Source organism: Acomys russatus, chromosome 5 (assembly GCF_903995435.1).
Source record: "Acomys russatus chromosome 5, mAcoRus1.1, whole genome shotgun sequence".
Classification (NCBI taxonomy): domain Eukaryota; kingdom Metazoa; phylum Chordata; class Mammalia; order Rodentia; family Muridae; genus Acomys; species Acomys russatus.
The window spans coordinates 41697456-41718811 of NC_067141.1; the positions used below are offsets into that span (position 1 = coordinate 41697456).

The 21356-nt window shown below is 44.1% G+C and overlaps 1 protein-coding gene across 1 annotated transcript in view; it reads left to right on the forward strand.

Annotated features, from left to right (window-relative positions):
• Cemip2 (cell migration inducing hyaluronidase 2) overlaps nucleotides 1-21356 on the forward strand; it is a 68965-nt gene that overhangs the window by 36315 nt on the left and 11294 nt on the right. Inside the window, exons 15-19 of the mRNA XM_051146244.1 lie at nucleotides 3930-4107; nucleotides 5983-6198; nucleotides 10448-10656; nucleotides 15691-15873; nucleotides 18287-18506. Coding sequence (XP_051002201.1) covers nucleotides 3930-4107; nucleotides 5983-6198; nucleotides 10448-10656; nucleotides 15691-15873; nucleotides 18287-18506 — 1006 coding nt within the window. The remainder of the gene's footprint in view (nucleotides 1-3929; nucleotides 4108-5982; nucleotides 6199-10447; nucleotides 10657-15690; nucleotides 15874-18286; nucleotides 18507-21356) is intronic.

The window sequence follows — 21356 nt, forward strand, 5'->3', positions numbered from 1 at the left end:
ACAAGGCACTAGCCCTCATCTCGAGGCTGGGCAAGGCAATCCAAAAGGAGGAAGAGTCCCACAAGCAGGCAAAGAGTTAGAGATCTACCCGTTCCCACTGTTAGGAGTCTCAGAAGACCACCGAGCTAACAGCCATAATATATGCATATGACCTGGTATAGGCCCATGTGTGCCCCAGGACTGCTGTTTAGTCTCTGTGAGCACTTGTGAGCTCTGCTTAGGTGACTCATTGGACCCTGTTCTCCATCCCCTCTGACTCCCACAGTCTTTCCTTCCCCCTCTTCTGAGGGGTTTCCTGACCTCCCAGCAGAGGGACCTGATGGAGACCTCCAATTTAGACGTCTCTCTGTACAATGCCTGGCCGTGGGTCTCTGCATGTGCTCCCATCTACTGCTGGAGGAAGCCTCTCTGATGACAACCAGACAAGGCCCTGATCTATGAGTATAGCAGAGTATCATTAGGAATCATTTCATTGACTCCATCCTCCCCCTCAACAGCCAGGCAGTGCAGGCCATGGATTCATTGATTCCATCCTCTCCCCTCAACAGCCGTGGAGGTCATGGGCTCATTGATTCCATCCTCCCCCTCAACAACCAGGCAGTGCAGGTCATGGGCTCATTGATTCCATCCTCTCCCCTCAACAGCCGTGGAGGTCATGGGCTCATTGATTCCATCCTCCCCCTCAACAGCCAGGCAGTGCAGGTCATGGATTCATTGATTCCATCCTCTCCCCTCAATAGCCGTGGAGGTCATGGGCTCATTGACTCCATCCTCCCCCCTCAACAGCCAGTGCAGGTCATGGGACTCATTGATTCCATCCTCCCTCCTCAACAGCCAGTGCAGGTCATGGGACTCATTGATTCCACCATCACCCCTCAACAGCCAGTGCAGGTCATGGCACTCATTGATTCCACCCTCTCCCCTCAACAGCCAGTGCAGATCATGGCACTCATTGATTCCACCCTCTCCCCTCAACAGCCAATGCAGGTCATGGCACTCATTGATTCCACCCTCTCCCCTCAACAGCCAATGCAGGTCATGGCACTCATTGATTCCACCCTCTCCCCTCAACAGCCAATGCAGATCATGGCACTCATTGATTCCACCCTCTCCCCTCAACAGCCAATGCAGGTCATGGCACTCATTGATTCCACCCTCTCCCCTCAACAGCCAATGTAGATCATGGCACTCATTGATTCCACCCTCTCCCCTCAACAGCCAATGCAGATCATGGGCTTCCATGGGCCTCAAGTTAACCAAACAGCTGTCTCTTCCCCACATTCTCTCTCTCCATTCCTTACCCTCACCTAATCCTTCTCACTCCTGTACCTACCCACCTCCAGTCCACCTGAAAAATCTATTTCCCCTTCCTAGGAAGGTCCATGTGCCCTCCCTAGAGCCCTTCTCTTTATCTAACCTCTCTGAGTCTGTGGATTGTAGTTTATCATTTACTTAACAGCTAATGTCCACACATAAGTGAATACATACTATATTTGTCTTTTTGGGTCTGTGTTAATTTGCCTGAAATTTTCATGATTTTTTTTTTTAAACCGCTTAGTAATACTACATGTGTAAATGTACCACAATTTCATTATCCATTCTTCAGTTGAAGGACATCTAGGTTGTTTCCAGTTTCTGTCTATTATTAATAAAGCTGCTATGAACATAGTTGAGCAAGTGTTCCTATGATAGGACATCACAGGGTATATGCACAAGAGTGGTACAGTTGGGTCTTGAGGTCTATTTTTGAGGAACTATCATAGTAACAAGCAGAGTTCTTAAAGCAGCGGTTGGACTAGAACCCCCTTCAAAGTTCATTAACCCAGCACCTGTGTCCAAGGTTTGGAACTGTCTTCATTACAGCTGTGGGAAAACCAGGGAGAGAATAGTCTCGGGCATGGTCTCAAGACCTCACTTCCAAGCTGATGCCATGACCCATTGAGAATCAGCCCATTGTGAGAATGCTTTCTCTGGGTGAGACGTCAGTTTTTCTGGTGTCCTGGGCTGGATCCTGTGTGGGTTCTTCTCCTCGTGAAGTGAGCGTGTCACCCTGTCTGGGTTTCCACTTGGATCATGAATACTACTAGAGAAAGAACTCCCTGTTTTGTATATTGTGGTGCTGAAGACTGGAACCAAGGCTTTGTGTGGTGAAGGAAAGTGCTTTCTGTGCCTGAGTGTATCCCCAGTCACCTTCTGTAGCTCACGCTTATCAAATACTTGCCAAGTCCTGTTCTAGGCAACTCACCTTCACGTATCCCTCACAAAACACAGGCAGGCACGTACTTCGTCCTCCTGCTTTACAAATGAGAGCTTGCTAAGTAGTGGAGGTGGGATTTGAACCCGTTGAGTTTGGCTTCAGCTCTGCATGCTTCGTGGTTATGCTGTGTGCATCTTACAGCAGCATGGGTTGTTGGCTGGCTGGCCTGTAGTATGGTAACCAGCTTTATTTCTGTTTTCATTTAATGCTGACATCTAGTTTCATTTCAAAATGCTTTTTGTTTCTTTGCTAAGGAAGATTAAAGAAACTACAGCATCTTGCTACTGGATTAATGAGCTCAGGTTTTATTTGACTGTCTTTATAGTCTTGTCTGTGAGGGTGAGTCATGTAGATTTTTGTGCCCAGAGTCTAAGCATGAGGTATAGTTTGAATCAGACAGTTTGGCTTTCTTGATAGTTTAAACATTTTTTTTGTTTCAGACTCCGTCAAGGTGCAGGCCAACTACTGTAGAAATCCTTTGAAATGCCGTTAATAAACACTTTACTTGGCAAAGAAACCCAAGGACTTCAAAATATTATGGTTTAGATAAACAACTAAAAAGGTGTTGCCTTTTTACCCTTGTTCTCTGGTTGGATAGCAGGCTTCCTCTGCTTACGTAGATTTGTCTTTTAGAACAGCAGCACAAAGATTTACCAAATAAAACATCCTCCTCCTTGTGGGACCTTAATGGCCCAGGATTGCGGAGGAAGGGTTGAGGAGACCTTCAACCCTGGATACCTCAGATGAGGACAGCAGGAGTTGGCTCCCTTCCATCTCCCAACCTGGCGCCATAAAGTTGGCTGCCCCACCATCAACCCTAGTAAGAATTTATTACCTTAACAGTTATCAGGGTTTATTTCTTGTTTGACCATATAAGGCTCTCCTCCCGACACCTACAGACCCTGAATATACAGATGACATATCCCCCAACAGCCCTGCCCTGGCCTTGTAACAGGGCCACACAAATCTTGCCTCAGAGACCCTGGCCACTTCCCTAGAGGCATAAATACTCCCTTCTTCCCCCAATTAAGCAATCTGTCCCCCTGAAGATGTCTCCCAAGAAGGAAGGCTGTTTTTTTTTTGTGTACACATGAGAAATACAAAGGTTCTGCACGGCACCTACCCACCCTAGCCAAGCTTCCCTCCCTCCAGTCCAGCTCAGTGTGCAACGAGCCTGGACACCCCAAGCTTCTGGAGAAGCAGGAATGGGTGATACCTCCTGCCATCTCCCTCCTCTCTCTTTCCTTCTCTTCCTCTTCTTCCTAATTTTTTTCCTTGGTACCCAGGATCTTGGACTCTTTATATAAGCACTCTACATCTGAGCTACATGCCCAGCCCATACAAAGTATCGCCGCTAAGTTAATTCGGGGAAATTCAAGTCTCTTGTTTGGAGAGATCTCTGTTGTACTCAAAACAAAAACATGTCTCTCCCTACCATGTCTACTGTGTTACTATATCAAATTGTCTCCATGCACTAAGTATATGCAATTATTTTATTTATTTAATCTGTCCTAGGCTATTGTATTTTTCATTCCATCAGGGCTTGTGTCTGGCTTACCACTGTGTCTTGGTTTTATTTGGTGCTTACTGGATACTTAGCAATATTCCTAAAACGTAAATGTTGTAGAAGGGACAGGCTAACTTTTATTAAACACATCTCATATTTTAATAGGACATTCCCAATTCGAGGCTTTCAGATTTATGATGGGCCTATTCATCTCACAAAGAGCACTTTCAAAAAGTATGTGCCAACTCCAGACAGGTACAGCAGTGCAATTGGCTTCCTCATGAAGAATTCCTGGCAGACAACACCCAGGAATAACGTTTCCCTTGTGAAGTTTGGTCCACAGGTAAGCATGTTCTCCTGGCTCCTTCACAGGGACTGGGAGGGGACTAGCACATCCCTAAACCAAGCTGCCACACAAAGGATTTGCACTGAGTGAGTGACAGGAAGGAAAGTGTGCACAGTAGCAACTCCTAATTCATGACTCAATGCCACTGAGTTCAGGGTGGGGGGGACACAAGTCTCATGCCACTGGGGCTATTTTTGACATCAGATGATGTCTTCAACAGGAAAAGGACCTAGAGTGATGATATGGTGAGCTTGTCCAGTTTCATGGGAACCAGATGGGATATGATTTGGAGACATTGAGTAGTAAGTTAGGCCAGTGACAGATTTGGGGTCCTGCCTGGTGGTATGCTTTTTCTCTGGTTTGTATCCCCTTCTGTGAGGAGCAAAAAGTTGGTACACAAGGAGGCGTATTGGGACAGTGTGATAGAAATTGGCGTTGGACGTAAAGAAGATGTGGGATTTCTATTTATGTTTCAGTTGCCCTCAGAATAGTTTTCTTAGCTGTCTCACCATTACCAACCACAGGACAGTCTTCTTAGAACATCAGACCTTCTCCATCTTGCTGGTTCCGTGATAGGAGTGGCCTGAGAGAAACCGAGCCTCCAGCCCCCTGACCCACAGACAGCCAAGACTAGAACGATGCTCACGGTTCTTTTTCATCACATCCACATGAAACCTGGAGTGGCTTGGTATAAAGTAGGGCTTGAGAGGGGCCTTTCAGAAGCCGCAGCATAAGAGACGGTCCTATCCATTCCTCATCCATCCTCCCTATGATGGGGATGCTGTGGGAACAGGAACGCCAAGAACCCGGGGCCAGCCAATCCCAAGAGTGCTGTTCTCCATTGAGGTGCTTCTCACTTAGATGTGCTGTTGATGCACAAGCATCCTTGGTTAGAGCTGCTTTTGTGTGCCATGGAGATGTTAGTGTTTTTTTCCCCTTACAGGAAATAGCTAAAAGCTAGAAAATGGTGTCAACCACAGCCCACTTTCCAAACTGGATGCTATCTATGTGTTTAGTAAAAGATTTATTTCATATCCTGGCAAGAGTCCCACCAATTGAGCTGCAACTCCAGCCTCCTGGGAAAGGCTTTAAAGCGATCGCCTGGCATGGTAGTTACTGAGCCAGGCACGCTCTGTGTTCAGATGAGATACAGCAGCCCTGTACCAGTGAGTTCAACAGAACCTCGCCACCTTCAGCCAGCACTAACACCATGTGTCTGTATCGAACTGTCCTGAGTTTTTGCTGGGCAAGAGTGATAGGAATGGTTAAGTAACTAAATCCTTTGGCATGAAGTACAATGATTATTGGTGTACTTCAAATAGATTTTTATGTAATTCAGATTTAATTTGCATTCAGGGAAATGCGCGGAATCTTAACACGTGCAATTTGTTTGTTTGTTTGTTTGTTTTTGAGACAAGATTTCTCTGTGTAACAGCCCTAGCCATCCTGGAACTCATTTTATAAACTCACTTTATAAAAGCTGGCTTCAAACTCACAGAGATCCACTTGTATCTGCCCGACAAATGCTGGGAGTAAAGGCGTGCATCACCACACCCTGATATACATGGAGTCCATAATAGTTTGCAGACAAATATTACTGGTTCTATTTTTTTTTCTTCCCCTGGCTTCGTCATATGAGTTTAAAAAAAAAAAAAGAATGAAAATGAAGTTGTAGCTTCCCAGTCCAGCGTTTTCTCTCAAGCACGTCATTTTGTGGAACTCAGGTGGAATGGGTACCATGGTTGACATCAGTGACCTGTGACCCTATGCCTCAGCGGGAAAGTTATACAACTATAGTGGGGCCCTATGGCAGGTGCTGTGTGAGCTGTCAGGAACCTCCTTCTATGATGGTCTGCTCTTTTCTGCTGCCAGGTCTCTCTGAACGTCTTCTTTGGAAAGCCCGGCCCCTGGTTTGAGGATTGTGAGCTGGATGGTGACAAGAACTCCATTTTCCATGACATTGATGGCTCTGTGACAGGGTACAAGGATGCCTATGTGGGAAGGATGGACAACTACCTGATCCGCCATCCAAACTGCGTCAATGTCACTAAGTGGAATGCAGTGGTCTGCAGCGGGACCTATGCCCAGGTGGGTCCGGCAGTTGGTGCAGGCCTGCAGTTCCTGGTGGTGCTGCCCCCCTCCTCTTCTGGAGGAGGATGGCAAGTCTGTAGGGATTGGGGTTTCCCAAGCAGGGTGTTTATAGGGGAGGGGAGGAAAGCAATGGACAATGGAAGACAACTAAAAGTTAAAGAAGTGAGTCAGCAGGGGAGGTGATTTAGTTGGACTGTAGCTGAGACTAGAGAAACAAAGCTCCTTTTTTTCTGAGGTAAGGTCTCCCTGTGCAGCCCGGGCTGGCGTGGGATTTGTGGCACTCCTCCATCCTCTGTCTCCACTTGCTGGGGCCCGAGACTGCAGGCAAATACTGTAACAACAGATAGTTAGGTCTGGTGTTTCTTGACCTTTAGGTTTTTCTTACGACATCCCAAGTAAGTCCCCTTGAGTTTTATCCTTTGCTTTCAGGGTTCTTATCTCTGTGAGATCTGACTTTGAGACAGAAGATCAGTGAGTCACTGAAAAGGAAGGAACTGAAGTTTGGAGCTAAATTGACAAGAAGGAATGCAGGGAAGTCCTAATTGTATTAGGTTCGTCTGTGGCGATAGGAATGTGGTAGCACAGCCATTTGGGGAAATAGCTCTTTGAAATCATGAAGCTAGTATGTATCTCAGCAGACGGGAGGCTAATTTGCACTGCGTGCAGAGTTGAGAGCCTAGGCCTGGCGTCAGACTGCCTGGATTTGAATCCTGGATTTGTTACTTGCTGAAATGTGAGGTGGGTAAGTTACAAGGTTTTCTGTGGCCGTGCATAATGAGGAAAGCGAGAGGACGGGATGTTTTCACAGATCGCATTTGGTATGTGGTCCGGCTCCGCAGCTGCAGTGACTGCTGTCATTCCAAGAGCAGGCCTGTAAATCACCAAGCTGGGGTTAACAGTGAGATTTGCAATGAGGAGGCTCTCAGGGAGCTGAGGCATCCGTTACCGTATACTTGGAGAAGGGGGAAAGAACCCTCAGCCCCCGTATTTAGGCCAATAAAAGTGTGGGACTTGATAATAGATTTCTAGGCTAGGCGAGGTCGTGCATGGCTGTGATGCCAGCATTCAAGAGGCCAGTGGAGCTAGATCACTACTTCATGATTAGCTTGGGCTGCACAGTAAGACAGTGTCTCAAAAAAAAAAAAAAAAAAAAAAAAAAAAAAAAAGAGATAAAAGAATAAAAGAGGCTGATTTGAGCACAAAGAGGGAAATTGGAGGGAGAACAAGGAACACTCTAACTCACTGGCTTGTGATGCTGATACCAGATGCCTCTCTTTATCGTGTGGTCTCTCCCTGCCACTGGCCTTGGCTTAAAGCCTCGTAAGCACGAGTGTGTGTGTTTGTGGGTTCCTGCTCAGCACTTCCCCAAGTAGCCCAGGTTTGATGTGGTTTTCATCCTCTCAGCCTTCTGTAGTTGGCATGCCTTAGACTAGAATTCTTCATTATTCTTTCATCTTTGAAGTCATTGTAAAAGACTGTTACTCTTAAATTAAAAAAAAAAAGTGTCTAGATTGTTCTTGGTAGACAAGAAAAAGGTTTAAGAGGGATGAAGACTAGACAGCATTTCCTGTTTATTTTATTAGCGCCTTTGTTATGGGACTTCTCATCCCTTTGAATGGATGGGGAAAAAAGGGTGGTAATAGGCAAGCAAGTCCTGCAGGGAAAAGGAGTGGATGGAGAGTGAACTACAGCATAACAAGAAAGAAAGGAAAGTGGGTGAAGATGGGATCCCCATCCTTCATTCTGTTCTTGTTCCGAATTGCCCCACTCCACATTAAATGTCCCATCAATGCATAGACTCTACAGATACTCTAACATTAAAACAAAAATGAGGAGCATTTATTCCTTTAGTAGTTGCAGTTCTTATTGAATTTAATTTTTGCTATGTGTACACGTGTGCATACGCGTATGTGCTTATATGTGTGTATATCAGACTGATTGAAGATGGTAAACGTCACCAATGAAGACGTTATGACTGTAAAGTATGTGGTATATGGTTATAGTAGCTCATAATTTTCCTAAGTTCCAGTTTTTACTAACTGCTATATATTGTCACTCATTTACTCTGTCAACCATTTTGCCCTTTGGCTCTGTAAGGCTATTTGAGATACGAATCTAACCATTTGACCTTAGGGAGCAGAGCAGGGTAATAATTTTCTTTCTGTTTGTAGCTGAAGGAAGGCTTGAGTCATTTATGCTTACCAGGAGACTAGGAGAACTGTGGGTCAGAACTTCTTTCCTGAAGATTTAAAATTTGGGCAGAAGCCCAAATATATAGCTGTTTTTACTTAGGAGTAAATATACTGTGCATTTATGGCACAAGGTGGAAGCAACAGGATGTCAAGACAGAATTGTTGTTCTTTGTTTTCTGAGCTATGGTTTTTCTATGAATCCCTGGCTGTCCTGGAACTCACTCTGTAGACCAGGCTGGCTTTGAACTCAGAGATCTGCTTGCCTCTTCTTCCCCAGTACTGGCATTAAGGACGTGTGCCACCGTGCCTGGGTTTTTAGAATTGTCATTCTTTAGTTACTTTAAAGTATTTTTAAGTATAATCTCATTTCTGCTCTTAATTAACCTGAAGGACGAGGAAGACCCACAGTGACACGTACTCCCTCAGATTTCCATTTGGCAAAATGCAGAGGATATGTTTATCAGTTTCTCTCTCAAGTATATGCCAAATATGAGTATACTTAGGATGAAAAATTATGTAAGCCATAGTCTGTAATAGGTATGTATTTAAGGGCTGGAAAATAACACAGTAAAGTGGTGCACAATTGTATTTCTGAAGCTGTGAAGACAGAGACAGGTGAATCTCAGGGGTTTGCTGGCTAGCAACCTATCTTAGTTAGGACTTCTTGCTGTAAAGAGGCACCATGACCCTGGCAACTCTTATAAGGAAAACATTTCATTAGGGATGACTCACAGTTTAGTCCATTATCATGGTGGGAAGCATGGCAGCATGGAGGTAGCCATGGTGCTGGAGAGGTGGCTGAGATTTCTACATCGGCATCAGCAGACAGCAGGAAGAGAGAATGACACTGGTCCTGGCTTGAGCATCTGAAACCTCAAAGTCCACTCCCAGTGACACACTTCCTCCAGCAAGGCCACACCCGCCCCCACAAGGCTATACCTCCTAATAGGGCCACTCCCAATGGGCCTATGAGGTTCGTTTTTATTCAACTCACCACAGAGCCTCTCCCTAACTGGTGAGGCCCATGCCAGTAAGAAATCCTGTCTTAGAAAACAAGGTGGACGGTACCTGAGCAGGAATGACACCCGAGGGCATCCTTTGGTCTCTATAATCTCATACACTCATGTGTACATGAGCACCCGCCCCCCCTCCCCCCCCCCCCCGTCCCCACACACACAGAAAATGTATTTAAAGAAAGATAATTGAATTGCTAGTCTTCTGTTTCCTACTTCTTTTTTGAATCTTTAAATAGTGTCAGTACAGGATTAAGATATCCAACAGGAATGAGTGTTGAGAAGACATTCTGACTCCAAGAACATAAAGCGGAAGGCCCAGTGAGAAGAGTCCAATGAATTGTGGATAAAATGTCAGTTTTCTGCATATGATTTCATTCTCCTGGAGAATGTGTTTCTGGATAGTGATTTGTTTTAGGAAAGTGCTCTGAGGCTGTCCTCTGGAGGATGCCCCTGAGGAAGGCTTTAGTTTGGCCTGGAATGTGGTTCAAATGCTACTGGGGAAAAAAAAAATCAGGACTTTCCAATTTATCTAATCTTAACATGTTTTTCCAGATGCTGTTGAGAGCTTTTTGACTTCTATTTTTTGAGTGGGTGAAAAAATGACTTCTTGGGCAGATGGAGGTCATGGAAGACTAAAGCCAGACTCTCAGATAGGAATGTTCCATCCCGTGGACCAGAAGGAAGCCTTAGATTTGCCTGGAGCATTATCAGTTTTCCCCTGCGTTTCCTGATTTGTTTTGGATGTGTGCTCTTCAGATGGAGGGGTTTCTGTGTCAAGCTGTACAAGCCACAGAAGTTCTGTATTCTGATGAATAAGCTGGCCTGCGGTGGTGGAATTAATGACGATGTTGGTTAGCAGAGAGAGAGGGTCTGATTTTAGACATGTCTAGCCTAAGCAGGCTGTTTCATAAGCACAGCGTATACCACTTGGCCACTGCTCACTTGGTCTGGCACTTACCCTTGATGTATATTGAGTAAGTTCTTAGAGCAGTTTAATCTCTTCCTCACGTCCTTTCAATTCTTAACTTTTTCTTAAAGGTGTATGTTCAGACGTGGAACACTCCGAATCTTAGCATGATCATCACACGAGATGAATACCCATCCCACCCCATGGTGCTTCGTGGTATCAACCAGAGGGCCATCTCCCCACAGTACCAGCCTGTCGTCATGCTGGAGAAGGGCTACACCATCCACTGGAATGGGCCGGCGCCACGTACCACTTTCTTGTACCTCGTGAACTTCAACAAGTAATGTTTCTCTTTCCGTTGTTGCGAACAGTTGAGCAGGCAGGCAGTCACACCAGGGAAAAGAATAACATAACGTGAAGCCATTTCATGTAGTTTGCTCTTGTGGAGATGCTGTCGAAGCTGTGTGGTTGGAAGTATCATTGTGCAAACTGGTTATGCACATTGGCTTGGCTTTTAAAGTCATCCCTTTTTCTCTATCCTCAGATACTGCACACGGAAAGGCTGCCCCACAGTGGGGTCTGCTTTGCTTTGCTTTTGTTTTCTGAGGCGGTTGGGACTGAATCCAGGACCTCAAGTATCTTAGCCAGAGTCCTACTCCAAGCTGTATCATCTGCTCAAAAGATAGGTTGTAATGCTATCTGCTGAGCGCTGCAGTTTCCTAAGGCCGGCTCCAGTTTTATGTGGTTTTCTGAGTAAGCATGTGGAAAATTAAATTAAAAGGCTGGCTTGCCTTCTTTTGCTTTTTCCCCCCTCCCCCCACCCAATGGGGCAGGAAAGTGACACAACTTTGTTCTGTAGTCCACACTAGCCTTGAAATTGTGACAGTCACAATTTACTGCCATAGCTCTGCAAGTGCCGGGATTATGGTATGAATCACAGTAGCTGATAAAAATTGTAAGACTTTTGAATCCACGCAGATTGGACAGAAGAAAATGACGTGATTAGTGGTGATGGCTGCTAGGGCAAGAGGAAGGAGTGTTGGAGCATGAACACCAGGTCCCTCCCGCCCCTGCCTTGAAGTCTTATTCTGCCCTGTCTTTTGTCTGATTAAGTGCAATGATAATCTCTTAGTCCCTAAGATGTGTTGATATTGCATCAAGGAAAAGAAATCAAAGCACTTTTCCTTCTAGTGGGTTTACCAAGCCCACTTGAATTCGCACTTCTCTCTTGGTGACTCCTGTCAGTAGCCTGTCTAGTGTAGGCATCTGAATTTCCTTGTCTGTCTGTCCTGCCTGCATCTTGTCTGTGTCCTTATCCAGCAGCTCAATTTTATTTATTGAATAGCACGGAAAGCATCACACAGGGAAGGAATGAGGGACACTTTACAGAAATCTCAAAGACTTTCACAGTCTTTGTGAATGAAGCTTTACTGATTCTCTGAGCCCAGCTGTCCCAGATAACAAACTGTAAGCCCAACCGCACACTATCTGTATCAACTGGTATCCATATTACTTCCCGCATTTATAGTGGCTCACAACCTATATGTGTTTTTCAGCACGTATTGCCATAACGTAAGTACTCTAGGTCAGGGACATGGAGGAACACATAACAGGATTGTAGCTCTGCCTTATCTTAGTTCATCAGACAGGCTGAGAATAGAGTAGGAGAGCAGTCTTAAGTCTTAAGTGACCTCAGGGTATATTCTTAACCTGGCTGTGAGGTCCAGCAAAAGTTCCAGCCCCACGTCTGAGAGTCAGGATTCTTGAGCCAGAGAGTGGCCTTGATACGATGGGGCTTGAAGGTATCATCAAGAGAAACTGGAATGAGATTGTGGATAGATTTGATGACATGAATCTCCCAGAATCCCTCCTCTATAGTATTTACACCTGTGGTTTTGAGATGTTCTCTGCCACCCGGCTGGGAGCCATTCTTCATTGTGTCAAGAGGGTATGAAGGGATTGCTCAAGCTCAGTCTGGGACAAGGAAAATAGCTACATCTGCCATGTCAGTTCTTCAGCAGATTGACCCAGATCTAAAGGCCACTTAGGGCTTTGGCTCTGGCATCCACTCATGAATTGGCTCAGTAGATACAAGACATAGTTAATGGCACTAGGGGACTGCATGGGTAGGGTATCTGCCAGTATACATCAATGTGGAGCTAGCAGAGGGGAAGCTTGACGTGTATGAAATACTGACTCTCACCCAGGCAGTAATCTTTATCAATACCAGAGGAAGGTGGAGCGACTCCCTGAGAAGATGCATGCCTGGGATTTCACGGTTTCTGCCATGTATGGCGGCAATATGAACCAAAAGGAATGAGATGTACTCGTGATGGAGTTCTGGGCTGGTAGAATTAGTTACGACTGCTGGCCAGAGGCTATCAGTTATGACTGCCTCGCCAACAGGGCAAAGTATAGTCACAGAATTGGTCATGGCAGTCAGTTTGACCGTAAGGGTGTGGCTACTAACATGGTGACAGCAGATGACAAGAAGACTCCTCAAGATATTGAGGCTTCCTACAGAGCTCCATTAAAGAGATGCCCCTCAGTGTTGTGGGCTTTCTCTGAGGGGCTGTCCTGCTACCTGGCCCTAGCCAGGGTTCACTGCTGGGAAGCTGAAAAACAGCTAGAGTGGGGAGCCAAGGGATGAACATCTTGCGTTGCTTGTTCTCTCTTTGAATACATGTCAATTTTTCAGGAAAAAAAATTTTTTTTTCCAGTCTCTTAGAATCTTAGAATGTAAGAGAGATTTTCATAATACTGTCTGACAACACTGTCTCAACTAACTAGTGTCACATTACACTGAATCCAGTTTACTGTGGGTTGGTTGATATCAAGGTAAATGAGGTCACATTAGAGACGTGTGGGAAATGTTCAGTAAATATATGTCTGTTTCCTCCTCCACCTCCCACTCCCCACCCCCCCTTCCTCCTCCTCTTCCAAGTCTGCTTTAGTAGACAGAGACTAGGAATACTAATTCTGCACTCTGCCTAGGTCAGTAGAGCCAGGCACAGTCAGGAAGTATTGTTTGTAACTTGTCAGTCTTGTTCAAAAGTCTGGAGTTGAGAAAAGGCCTGCTCTGCTCAGAGTGGTGGATCTGGTGAATAGGAACTTAGGGACCATCAGAGAAAAGGTAGAAGTTTAAACTGGAAAGGAGGAGAGCAGTAATCCCTCTGTCTTTGAGGAGCTGGTTTTAGGGCATCTTGAAAACATTAAACTCTATAGATGTTCACATCCTTCTATGGGGTGGCATGATATTTGCCTGTAGTGCACATGTGCACATCCTGCTGTGTTCTTTGAGCATCTTCATCTGTAGATTATTTTTGATGTTAAGACATCGTAAGCAGTTGTGCCACTTTTGTTTTTGAAACAACGGCGAGGGAAAATACATTTTCAGAACGATGATAGTATCTCTCCTTTCGCATATTCTCAGTGTGCAGTTGGTTTAGTTGAATCTGATTGGAAGCTGCACGGTAGAATAATCTGACATTGTGTTGGCGGCCAGCTCGTGGGATTCCACAGCTGCTCAAGCCTGCACCTGAAAATTGATCAGTTTGTTTCTCTTTTTTTTTGGTCATGCAGCTTTGACTTGTTGGATTTTGTTTAATAGGCAGTTGAAATAAACAAAGGACTGGGAGTTTGGGTACAAGTCGCTCACTTGTGCGGCTGGGTGTTCAGATGGTGGATGCCCTTTGTGTGAGCTTTGTGGGTGCTCCCCATGAGCCATTTCTTTGTTCTCTAAGAGCAGCTTACCGCCGAGCCCCAATGCCCAGCATTCACTCCTTATGCTGACCCCCCCCCCCTCCATCCCCCAGCTAGCATCTTTCTCCCACTCCGATACCTCTAGTTCTGCCTTCAGAGTTTATGACTGAATTTAGGCCTCCAACATCTTTGCCCAGATCCTGGGAGCAACCCGCTACTCATTCAGTCCCTAGTTCCCATTGTGTCAGGCCCAGCCTGATGTTGCCCGTGAGTTGCAGAGAAGCCAAGGAGAAAAGAACCTAGGGAGGGATGCTGAAGAGTAGCCAGTGCTGCTGTTCTGCAAAGTGATGTGGAGCTGGATCGTGGGCTTGAGGTGAAATATTTCAGTGAAATGACGGACAGGTTCTATGAAGTACAGTGCAAACTTTTCACTCAATTCTGGAAAAATGAAGGACTTTTAAAGGGAAAAGGGAGTGAGGCCAGAAGTTTCAAGAATCAACATGAGCTTGAGGTAAAGTCATCTTTTCCTTTCCTGATTAGCTAAAAGTTCATAAAATTACATGATGGGTAGAGGCCAGAGGAAAAGTTGAATAATCTTTCTGAATTTAGTGTAATTACAGAGAGGTCATAGCTCTGCTTCTGAAAATGATACTTTAAACATTTAAATGCTGTACTTAGTAAACATAATAAGAAAAATACAGAGAAACCAAAAAGAAAATGGAGATAATCCTTAATCCTAATTAATGCAAGGCAGATAAACATTACCGTCCCCTTTCCCTTTGCCCTCAGGTTTTTCTGAGCTGTGGATGGATTGTAGCTGTTTAAACAATCATGAACCTGAGGTTTTCTACCCCTTTCTGCTGTTACACATGATACCTCATAGGACAGCTTTGCTTTTAAAGCTTTTTGTCTGCAATCCTATTTATTCTAGTGAGATTGCTCAGGGAAATGTGTGCTACGTATTGAGGCTCAGTGGAACGAGTGGAAGGTTATTGGTATGGGCAGTGAATGGCAGTGGCCGCACAGCCTTGTGAATATGACTAATGCACCAAACTGTGCAAGTGAAAATGCTTAAAATGATACGCTTGAGACTTAAAATGGCACAAAAGAAAATACCAAAAAGAAGGAAGCATTTTAATTTTTAAAAAAGATGATTTTGTAGTTAAGAACATTCAGGAAGAACATTATAGTAGTTTGGTGGTGTGGATACATGGCATGTACCTTCATTTCTCTCAATTGTGCCACTAGAAAATCACTTAACTCCTATTAAAAATATATGTGTATATATGCATATATATGTATATATATTCAAACATTCTCTCAAGTGATTTTACTACGTGACAAATCTGTTTTCAGGATGTTGGTGGTTTTATGTTAGTGTACCCATATCCAACTTGAACTTTATCCATTTAGAGTAAATGTTATCTAATTGTAATTCACAAATAAATTTCAACTTCTCTTAAAGCCAAGTTTTGGTTTTCATGCCTTTTGACAGATCATATTTCTGCTATATATCCATTGACAAGATATTTGGGAACCAGATAAGTGTATCAGGCTCAGGATTCAAAAGGCAGAGAGAAGTCACACTTAAGAGTTCCATATGCTGCTGTGTTCGTCGACAGATAATAGCTCGAGTGTTAATTACTTTTTTCCCTCTGTCTCACCTTTAAAGGGATGACTGGATCCGCGTTGGCCTCTGTTACCCATCCAACACAAGCTTTCAGGTTACCTTTGGCTTTCTGCAACGACAGAATGGCTCGTTATCCAGGAATGAAGAGTATGAGCCTGCACAGTCGATGGCGGAGCTACAGAAGAAGCCCTCAGAGAGAAAATTCTATTTTGACGCTGCCACAGGGTAATTCATGGAAGCAGTGAATGAGAACTAATGCTTTTTTTTTTTTTTTTTTTTCCTTTAAGGATGAAATTGCTGGTTCTCTAGCTTAGCTGAGAGCGGGTGGGATGTTGACGGCTGCTTGGCAGATGTGGTGTGGGCACTTGCTCTCATCACTATTAGGGGTTAGGAGCAGAGCTAAAATGACTTGTAATTATAGTTGGCAGTAGGACTCAAGTGAAGATATTTGCTGTTTACTTATTGAGGCAATTTTGGGAAGAGATTATCATTGTCAGGAGCCGTGAGGCCCGATTGAAAATCCAAATAATTTGTTCTTCTGCAACAACTCTGTAATCGTTATTTATGTAAGATACTGTTTATAGTTCACAGAAAACCCATTTCCTCCTTCTAACTTATGGTTATTTCTCAAGCTGACCAATAGTTTTCAAGCGTCACTGTGTAACCACAGCATATTTGCTTCCAACTTTCTCTAGGCTGCGCCTTTCCACTTTTTAACTCTTATCCTGCTCTCCTGGGGTCCTGGTGGCTTTGTCTGCTTTTGTCCAGTTACAGTCTCTCAGCCTGTGGGTTATGGTAGGCTTCATCTTCTCTTCTCTCCAGCAAGTAGCATGCTCCTTCTGACTCCTTCCGTAGGCTAACAGTCCACCCTCTAGGTATGAAGATGCCCATGTAGCTCGGATCCACTTCTGCAGTAAGTCCAGTCACTGCAGGAAGTTGTTAGTGAGTAAAACGCTTAAGCGCTCTAAGTCCGACAGCTGTGTGGCTACTATGCTAAGTTAGCGGGTATTTAACAGGTTTACTGAGAGTAACCAGTGACATCCTGGAGAGGGTGCCACGCTACCTAGTCCTTGGGCGATTAGGACAAGATAGATCCAGGTGGGTTAAGGAGTAGAAGAAACAGTCCACAGATGCATGGAGGCATGGACTAACATTGGCATGGCATGTTTGGGAAAGACAAGTTCATTGTGGGAAGAAGTGGGAGTAAGCTTGCTTGGGGGAAGAAAGTTGTGGCTCATTTGTTAATTATCTGGTTAGCCTCTGTTTATGAAGCAACTCATTTGGCCTCTAAAGCCCCAGCAGCCAGTGTGGTGAGCTTAAGCGTCTCTACTTTTCAATCTCTCGTTAAATAGAAATTGTCTAACTGGACCTTTGTTGAAGACAGAATTTCCACATTCTCAGCTGAATTTTCACAAAAAATAAACGGAACACCCAAATTTTGAAAGGGCATTCCAGTGGCCACAAATTAGTGATTATGCATGTACAAAGATGGGATATTATTTTCTGGTTTGGTTTTTTTTTTTTTTTTTAAATCTAGTTTCTGAAGATCTATTTCTTTTTAATTCTATTCATTTTGACAATTTATATATTAAGACTCTCGCCCATTTAGGCCCCTGTTATTCTTTAATTCTTTGTGCTAAAATTTCTAAATGTTGGGACATATGTTTTCTTACTTTTTGAGGGGCAGGCGGAGACAGGGTCTCACTATGAACTCTAGCTGGCCCCAGACTCTTTCTGTGTAGACCAGGCTGGCTTTGAACTCACAGAGAGCCACCTGTCCTGCCTTCTGGGTGCTGGAATTAAAAGCATGCACCATCGTGCTTGGCTCTTACCTTTTAAAAAATGATGTATTTATAATGTCTTTATTTATTCTTTGAGAATTTTGTAGTCTATTTTGATTGTATTCTACCTTTTACTTATAACTGCATTGTCTACTGACATCGTCTTACGATGTGAACTCTTGATTTCAGTCCCATTTTATCAAGTACATTGAACCTTGACTTCTTTGGTTTGGAAACACCAGGTTTTCAGATAACGCTGCAGCGTTTCTTAGGACCTGGGTTTCCCTTTTATCTGGGTAAGGAGACTATACTTCACAACTGGTGAAGCTGTTCCCTTTAGCCTGGCCTTGGCCCAGTCGAGAAGGATGGAGCACAGGCCCACGTCTCTTGGAAAGCATCACAGGGCAATGGTTCTTCTTAGCCTTAGTTAAACAAGCCACGGTTGCTGCATTATTATTCCTGTTTCCACAGTGATTTATGAGCAGTTACTACAAAAGGAATAGCTGATATCAGTGTTCCATATTATAAACTCAATATAAATAGAGTTTTCAAGGAGTTTTTGAGACAAGCTAAATTCCTTCCTCTCAGATGATCCCTTGAACTAATTTAAACCAGAAATCAACTTTGATGTCTTTCAGGACATCTGAATGAAAGCTCCCCAAGGCACTTATGTGTTTGACTTGATACACTAGGGGGATAAGGAGGAGAGTGAGGCATTTTATTACTTTTGCAATTTGTTTTTCTTTTAAGGAAAAGTTACTTTATTGGTGAAATATCCCCTTGGCCATGAGTCAAGCTGAGAAGTGTTATGCTTCTGAGAGGAACTAACATCAGTTGGCTTGGTCTCTGTGTTGCAGGTTATTATTCCTTTATCTCAGAGCCCATAGCCACAGAGATGGCCACAATTACTGTTCATCTCAGGGATGTGAAAGAGTCAAGATTCAGGCAGCAACAGATTCCAAAGACATCAGTAACTGCATGGCCAAAGCCTACCCACAGTATTACAAGAAGCCCTCAGCAATCAAGCGCATGCCAGCCATGCTCACAGGGCGCTGCCAAGAGTGTGGCACCCACCAGGTAAGCAATGAAGAGGAGGAGAGGGCCTTAGGGGAGAAGTCAGAGTCTCTTGTCTTGGCAGCAGGAGCACTTGACTTTGAAACATCTTTCTTGCTGACGCCTCTTGAATTTTCATCTGTTCTAGAATGTGTTGCTCATAAGAAGTAAAATGATCCCTATTCATAGCAAAAAGTGTCTTTTCTCTTGATTAATTTACCTTGATTATGACTTATAGTTTAACATTAAAGATTATTAAATTTATTAAAACTATTTATTTCCTAGGTTTAGGATTCTGTCCCAACAGTACTATTGGGTTTATATGTCTAAAAGTGTTATAAAATTGTTTTACTTATATATGCATGCATTTAATATTTTTGGAGACTGATCTCATCAAGAGAAGGATGGCCTTGAACTCCTGATCATCTGACTTTCCCTTTTGAGTGCTGGGACTATAGGCATGTGCCGCCATGCCCCATAATTCTTTGTTTTATTAGTAGTGTGAGATTCCAGCTTGTGTCAAAATTTATTTTCCTTTTTAAGGTGTAAGGTCACTATTTTGAAGCATATGCTATTATATCTTCTTGTAATTGAAAATTCGGACTGACTTTGGTTGGAAGTAAAAGTGTTTCCCTTGATATGCTCTTGCTTAGAGTATATTCCAGTTAGCCTGGAAAAAAAAAAAGGCAGTGGAAGTAAATTGCTAGAATTGCATTCAGATGGGGTTTCAAAAAGTCAGACTGGCTCCAAAGTGAAAAAGAAATATAGAACTAATAACTACCTGACATACTTAGTCTTCAGAGAAACAGATATAGGTGAAAGAAAAGATGATTGACACTGAGTTCTTGGGCCAGCATCCCCTGGGATGCTGTTACTGGGAAATCCTGCTCTACTGCAGTGCTCCCCAGTTTGTGCTCCAGCCTGTGTCCAGCAACCTCCCCTAGCCTGGAGTGGTGCTCATGCTGCCCATATCTAGTGAGCAGTCTAAAAGAGCACAAGCTTTTAAAGAGTGTACACATGTGCGTGCACACACACACATACACACACACAGAGAGAGAGAGAGAGAGAGAGAGAAAGAGAGACAGAGAGAGAGAGAGAGAGAGAGAGAGAGAGAGAAAGAGAGACAGAGAGAGAGACGGGGGGTGGGGAGGGAGAGACAGAAGAAAAATCATTCTGGCTGTCAATGAAGAAAATGCATAAATGCATAGATCTTTGTGTAAGTGATTTGGGAAGACCAGATTTCCTCTTCCACTGCGTAAATCCGAGTTTCTCACCAGGAAGAGGGTGACAGTTATATGCTTCTCATAACATGAACTTTGTTTTTCTCTGTCATGTCCATGTTTTCATTACTTCATGTGATCAATGAAAACAGTGATTTCTTTTATGGCATGTTCATCCATATGTACCATTACACTTTGTATCTATCCCCACCCCTCACCTCCCTCCTCCCCATCCTGATCATATTTTTCCTTTCTCTAGGTAGTCCCCGCTGCTCTCCCATCACTCATGCATTTATATTTAAATTCAGGTTCTGCATATGAGTGAGAACTAGTGTTGTCTCCTCTTCCACCATCCCCTCTGTACCCCCTTCCCTTGTCCCCCATCAGCCCCTCTGCACCCCCTTCCCTTGTCCCCCACCATCCACTCTGTACCCCCTTCCCTTGTCCCCCATCATCCACTCTGTACCCTCTTCCCTTGTTCCCCATCATCTACTCTGAACCCCCTTCCCTTGTCCCTCATCATCCACTTGCCTTGTCCTCTCCACTCTTGACCCCTTCCATGTCCCCCATCATCCACTCTGTACCCCCTTCCCTTGTCCCCCATCATCTACTCTGAACCCCCTTCCCTTGTCCCCCATCATCCACTCTGTACCCCCTTCCCTTGTCCCCCATCATCTACTCTGAACCCCCTTCCCTTGTTCCCAGTCATCACTCTGAACCTCCTTCTTCCCCGTTATTCACTCTTTATCCCTTTTCCTTGCTCGTTTGTTTTGAGCCTGGGTCTCCATAATCAAGCTGGCTGTGAAATTGAGACCCTCCTGCCTCAGCCACTACATGCAGCTGGCAGTATTTTGATGTCGATTCACTGTCACCACCTCCCTCTCTCATATTTATTAATGATCTTTGCTCTCCCTGAAGCCAGACAACAAGCAACAAACCCCGTGTGCATGAAGGGTGCTTGCCTGTGGGTATATGTGTGTAGATAAATTACCTGGCTCATGTAAAAAAAAAAGCTTTTTTCTTTTCCATGCTTTGGATGTAGGGCCTTAAATATGCTATATATATATACTCTCATCATAATATGCACTGCACCACTGAGTGTCCCAGCCCCATGTGATAATTTCACTTTTAGGGAATATTGGGGGTGGGAAACTGAATTCTCTAGCCGAGGGTTCAGAATGCCCTTTATTCCTGAATGACCTGGATAACTAACTTTTCAAAATGACTTGCTCATGCCTGGTGTCCTGGGCTTTTGTTTTTTTTAAACCAAACAGCTTCCTCTCCTACCTTTAGCATTCTTAGTTACTATTCCATAGACATCTAGAAGAATTCATTGAGAATATTATGGATGCCAGGTGTGGTGATATATGCCTGTAATCCCACGTACTTGAGGCTAGGGCAAGAGGATCTTAAGTTTGAGGCCAGTCTGCTCTACAGTAGATAAAACCAATCTCTTAAGGAAAACAGGAAGACAGAAACAGCAAAGAAAGAAACTGCAGTGCAGCTGTAGAGCATTTGAAGTGTTTGGGAGCATCTTGTTTACTTGGAAATTTGAGAAAAGTATTATATCTCAGAGGCAAACACATGTGTCTTAGAAGTAATTAGAAAAATTCACAAAACTCCATCCCAAACAAAGACTCAAAAGAAATATCCA